The sequence below is a fragment of the Spermophilus citellus genome (assembly GCF_964194105.1).
Source record: "Spermophilus citellus genome assembly, chromosome: 9".
Taxonomy (NCBI): domain Eukaryota; kingdom Metazoa; phylum Chordata; class Mammalia; order Rodentia; family Sciuridae; genus Spermophilus; species Spermophilus citellus.
Window position 1 is genome coordinate 119,210,530 of NC_138191.1, and position 6,302 is coordinate 119,216,831.

At 44.2% G+C, this 6,302-nt stretch overlaps 1 protein-coding gene across 1 annotated transcript; it reads right to left on the reverse strand.

The window, feature by feature from the left end:
- Positions 1-260: 260 nt before the first annotated feature.
- Positions 261-3,461, reverse strand: ATP5IF1 (ATP synthase inhibitory factor subunit 1). Its single transcript, XM_081305156.1, has 3 exons — positions 3,302-3,461; positions 3,118-3,209; positions 261-519 (listed from the first exon to the last, which is right to left on the reverse strand). Exons 1-3 carry the CDS (start codon positions 3,386-3,388, stop codon positions 378-380), a joined length of 321 nt encoding a protein of 106 aa, XP_081161282.1. The 5' UTR covers positions 3,389-3,461; the 3' UTR covers positions 261-377.
- Between the last annotated feature and the right edge of the window lie 2,841 nt (positions 3,462-6,302).

Here is a 6,302-nt window from a genome sequence, read left to right on the forward strand (position 1 = left end):
TTGTCTCCATTTGCAAAATTAGAATGACTAGTTCATGAATACTTTTAATCCATTTATAAATGCAGTATTCTATTACTGATGCTTCGTCTTTTGAAATTATCATCCTTCTCCATTCTCTACATTGCTCCTGACTTTTAAAGCTTCACATTTTCTGTGAGCTCCCTGTTGCAGGAGCCAATCTAATTCAATCATTTTAGGAGATACATGGAGTCTTTCCCTCTACCATGTGTCTCCTAGAGAGAAGAAGGCATCAAACACAGTTCGATAATGACCATTTATTATCTACTGGCAGCACACAGAACAATTAAGTAAACCAGAATTATGTTTATGTAGAAGTGGGCAATGATATATGCCATTCTATGGGGAACTGTGTGCACTTAATCATCATTGTGTAGATGTTTAATCTTCTGCTTATGCCGCTCAATTTCTTTCTGCAGACGTTCAATCTCCTTCTTATGATGACTGATCTCATCTTCATGATGTTTCTTCAAGATTGCCAGTTGTTCTCTAGTCTTCTCTCTGTGAGGACACAGTGGCTTCAGGTGTGATTCCAATTTTTTACCCCAAAGAGATTTCTAAGCATAACCTTTAATACCTAAGGTAAAAAACCAGGTGTCCCAGCTGGACATAGGGGTATGCACCTGTGCACCCTCCCAGTGGCTTGGGAGACAGGAGGATGGCAAATTCGAAACCAGCTTCAACAACTTAGCAAGACCCTGTCTCAAAATAAAAAGGGTTGAGGATGTAGATCAGTGATAAAGCATTCCTGGGTTTAATCCCCAGTACAAAACAAAACAACAAAAAACAAAGACAGGCATCCCAATCCCATAGGAGTCGCGTTGCCATCCTCTTCTACCCATAACCCCCACTAGTCAAATACCTCATCCTAAATTAAGGTACATCCACCTTAAGGAGGATCATCAAAATGATTCAATTTTCCTGGTGCTAATGCCTAAAACTTCATCATTATAAACTATTCTTTTCAAATTCTTTGTTAACTAGAGAATTCTAGAAAGGTATAACATTAGTTTCTGATACCTTATCAGAAAAACCACCCTGAGAGTCAGAGGCCCTTTTTTCCCCCTTTCTTGTGGTACTGGGGATCCTACCCAGGATGCTACCACATGGAAGGCAAGCACTCTACCCCTGAGCTATATCCCCCATGCTTTTAAATTATATTTTGTTTTTATTTATTTATTTTTATGTGGTGCCGAGGATCAATCCTAGGCCCTATATATGAGAGGCAAGCGCTCTACCTCCGAGCTTCAATCCCAGGCCTTAAATTATATTCTGAATCAGGGTTGCCAAGACTGTCCTCCAACTTTCTATCCTCATGCCTCAGTCTACCCAGTAGCTGGGATTATATTATTATAGGTGTGGGCTAGCTTGCCCAGGAGGAAAAAAAAGGAGCAAAAAGGTGACAAAGAAGGTATAAATATCCATTAACTATCCCAATTTGACTAGAGAATGCATGGCTCACTGTAAAGTCCAAAAAAGAGAGGATCTCCTGCATGTTTAAGTGTTCAGCAGTTCAATTGGTTCTCAAGAAGGGAGAATATAAAAATGTTGGTATGGCCACATTTAGGCCTGTTTTCCTTAACTGTAGAATGCAGAGGCCCAGGGTTGGGGCTGTAGCTCAGTGATAGAGCACTTGCCTCACAGGTTCGATTCTCAGCACCTCATAAAAATAAACAAACAAATACATAAAGATATTGTGTCCATCTACAACTAAAATAAATAAATAAATAAGAATGTAGAGGCCCAATTAAATGGTCTCTAAGGGCTGGACCCTGGCTCTCTGGTATGGTGTTGTGATTATTCTACTCATTTTTGGTATCGGGGCTTGAACTCAGGGGCCCTCCGCTACTGAGCCACATTCCCCAGCCCTTTTGTGTATTTTATTCAGAGACAGGGTCTTACTGAGTTGCTTAGCGCCTCGCTTTTGCTGAGGCTGGCTCTGAATTGATGATCTTCCTGCCTCAGACTCCGCAGCTGCTGGGATTACAGGCGAGCACCACCACACCTAGCTGGTCTCCAATTTTCCATCCTTCTGCCTCAGCCTCCCAAATTGCTGGGATGACAAGGCATGTGCCACGGTGCCCGGCCCCATGATAATTTTTTAATACCTTTATTTTTTTTGACCTTTATTTTATTTATTTTTATATGGTGTTGGATCGAACCCAGGGCACTGTACATGCTAGGCGAATGCTCTACTGCAGAGCCACAACCCCAGCCCTAATTCCTTTATTTTGTTTATTTATTTTTACGTGTTGCTAAGGATGGAACACAGGGCCTCACATACGCAAGGCAAGCGCTCTGTCACTGAGCCACAACCCCAAACCCTAAATGATAATTTTTAAGACAAGGCACAGACCTAAAAGAAAAAGAAGCAAAATTAATTCCTTGCTGCTTCTCCCCAGTGTGAACAGACGTCAAAGATAACGCAGGGGCTGGGAAAGAAAGTAGATTAGCCCAGTGCACTCCTTACTCCTAATTTCCAGCCCAGGGTCTGGCCTGGGCTGAGAAGGGCAGAAATCTGCAGCATGGGTGAGCCCAACCATGAGCAGGTGCTACCAATTCCTAAAACCCTCTCAATCAGGCGCAGATAGAGACGCACAGGGTCTAGAAATGGCTGAGTGGGACTGAAGGTTCAGAGAATCTAAGGCGTTTAGAGTAAGGGAGAGAGGATGAAAAGTGGGTGAAGCCTGAGGGAGTCATCTTAGAGGGTCTACAAGTAATGAACAGTAGGATCTAGACACCGCGCTAAGAATCTGGAGGCGTTTCGCACCACACGGGGTAAGGAGGGTCACCGCAGGCAAGGAGATGGTAAATGGCAAAAGAGGAGTTGAGCCGCGGGCTAGGAATTCTGGAGACCCGTTGGGAATGGCTTGGGTTTGGGGCCCTGGTGCTGTTTCGAGAGGTCCTCGGATCGCGCTCTAGATGGCAAAAGTCCGGACCTCAATTGTCACGGTGTAATGTATTGGGGGTCCGGGTTTTCTGGTGAAGGATGGGGCACCCCAAGGCACCAGGTAGGGATGAGTGGGGCGACTGAGGCTTAAGAAGGATGGGAAGGCTCTGGGATTGTTAGCGCTGGACTTGGAACCCGGTGGGCCTCACCGGAAGTATCGTTCCTCTTCAGCCCGCTCTCTCTTTCCGAAGGCCCCACCGGCTTCCCGGATCGCTCCAGCGCTCCTGTCAACATCCTCGGACTGCGGAGAGAGACCCGGATATTGGTAAACATGCAGAAAGGAAGAGACGATCCGCCCACAGGGATAGGGCGGCAGAAACTGCCGCAGCGTACCTGGTCCGAACCAAAGCCTCGGGTTTGCATGGCTCTCATTCCCAGTACGCCGAGCCGCGCCCGGGCCGCCAACGCCGTGCCTGCCATTGTTACTAGCGCCGCACCTCTCCGCTCACTGGCTTGGCCGCTTCTCTCTACGCGCTAAGCTCGAGGATGCCCAAACAGCCAATCTATTCGGTGACGGGGCGGGACGAACATAGGAGTAACGAATCAGGAGAGAGAGGAGGCGGGGCTCCTGAAAGAGCAACTGCAAATCCAGAGAGAGGCTGGTCTATTTTTAGCCAACCTCTAACCAGGGTTGAGATGCCAAAGGACTGGAGAACACTGATAGAGCAGGTTGGATAAGAGGGTAATAGTGACTAAAGCCGAAATTTCGGTTCTTGGACCCAACGGACTGAGGCGTGGCATCTGCCCTTACCACGTACTTTCAGTCCTAAAGTCGATATTACTAAAAACTCGAAGCGTCCTTTTCCTCTTTTCCTGCTGGCATCGATAAAATGGGGAGCAGGAGGGTTTAGAACCTATTTCTAGGATGCTGAGGTCCAGTACACCGAACTCCAACACGCCCCGATTTAATACACAAGAAATCATGTTTATCTCGTAGGAGGTTTCAGTGTTCTCTTGTTGCGTTGACATTTCAGTCACAAGTCCCAGCTTAAATTTCACCTTCTTGGAAATCTTTCCTGACCTCCTCAGTCATTCTATGACCAGCGATTCTATCACATCCCCCTATTTTGTGCTTTCTGTCTCTCTCTACTTCCACATTTAAACTTGTGAAGTCATCAGGGCCTTAAGTAGGTAGTGAATTGATATTTGTGAACTGTGTTAATATGCTGTTGAACAGGCTTGATAACTGAACTTTTTGGTAATGTGGTTGAAGAATAGAAAAGCACATTAGTATGAGTCTAAAGAAGGCTTTGCCTTGACTTTCCTTCCATCTAATAACGTGAACAAGACAACAGGAGTCTTTATCTTCATGAAGTTCACAGCCTTTGCCTATGTCGTTTTCTATCTCTGGGCCCAGTTTCTTTTTCCTTTAGAAGAAGAGAAAAATGAAAGTGTCGGGTCAGATTATCTATCTTATTCATTATTGTGAAAAAACCTGTGTTCTATGAAATAGAACTGGTTTTTATTGACCATCTTTTGGTTGGGTAAACGATAGCCCTGGTTTATATGCCTTCAATGGGAGGAAATAGCTGCTGGGCATATTTTCAAGTGTATATTACAGATAATTTAAGAAAACCTGCAGAGAAGGAAGGTTGGAAATAATAATGTGTGTGTGTGTGTGTGTGTGTGTGTGTGCGCGCGCGCGCGCGCGCGCGCATGCCAGGGCCTCACACATGAAAGGCATCTACCCTGCCTCTGTGCTATATCCTCAGCCCTTTTTTTTATTATTAATTTTTTTTTTTTGAGACAGGGTCATTGCTCAAGTTGGCTAAATTGCCTAAGCTGGCCATGAACCTGGGAATCTTTCTGCCTCAGTCTCCTCAGAAGCTTGGGATTACAGGTGTATACCACTCCTCCTGGTGGAAATAACATCTTGTGAGACCACTATCTAGTTATAATAATAATTATGTGTGTTTCTAGATGAGTGTCGTGTGTCATTCCAGTTTAGAACTCTCTAGTTCTCAGATACTGCTTTTTTTTTTTTTTTTTTTTTTTTTTTGGTACAGGGAATTAAACTCAGGAGCACTTGACCACTGAGACACATCCCCAGCCCTATTTTGTATTTTATTTAGAGACAGGGTCTCACTGAGTTGCCCATTGTTCGCTGTTGCTGAGGCTGGCTTTGAACTTATGATCCTCCTGCCTTAGCCTCCGGAGCTGCTGGGATTACAGGCATGTGCCACTGTGCCTGGTGATACTGCTCCTTTTTGATCATCTCCTAGGCTGAACGTCCAATGGGTCCAATGGAAGATCTTGCTGAGCTTGTGCAAGAGATCTATCTAGGCACTGGGATGCCATAATATAGAATAAATAAAGGAAAATAACAACTGTTGGTGAGAATGTGGAGAAATTGGAACTCTGATACATTGCTGGTGGGAATGTAAAATGGACCAGCTGCTGTGGAAAAACTCTTAGTGGTGGCTCAAAAAATTAAATACAAAATTATCAGGCTGGGATGTGACTCAGTGGTAGAGTGCTTGCCTAGCATACATGAGGCCATGGGTTAAATCCCTGGGATATAGCTCAGTTGGTAGAGTGCTTGCCTCACGTATCAGGTCCTGGGTTCAATCCCCAGCATCACAAGAAATAAAAAAAAATCCCCAGCACTACAAAAATATAGAGTTATATAACTGAACAATTCCCCTTCTAGGTATATATCCACCCCCTAATTGAAAATAAGTACACAGCCTACTGTGGTGGTGCATGTCTGTAATCTCAGGAAGCTGGAGCAGGAGGATCACAAATTAGAGGCCAGCCTGGTCAATTTAGTAAGACCCTGCCTCAAAATTTCTCAAAATTAGAAAGGGATGGCTGGGGGTGAAGCTCACTAGTAGAACACCCCTGGATTCAATCCCCCAACCCCCCCCCCCAAAAAAAAATGACAGACAAGTGGTCAAATAGTGTACATGCCTGTTTAAAGCAGCAATGTTTCACAAGAGTCAAAAGGTGGGAACATCCAAATGTCCATGAACTGGTGAACAGAAAAACTGTGGTATAAAAATGCTATAGTGGAATATGATGCAGCCATAAATGGAATTCTGATACATAACAGACTTTGAATAAACTTTGAAAATATTATGCTAAATGAAAGGAACATATACAGAGAAGTCTCATATTGTATGATTCCCATCTATGTGAAATATCCAGAATAGGTAAATTCATTGAAACAGAACACATCAGTTGCAGTCAAGAACTGGGGAGGAGGGGAATGGAGAGTAACTGCTTAAAGGATACCAAATCTCCTTTTGAGGTGATTATTTTGAAAGTAGATGAGGTGGTGGTTGCACAACAGTGTCAATGTACTAACACCCACGGAAATGTTCACTTAAAAATA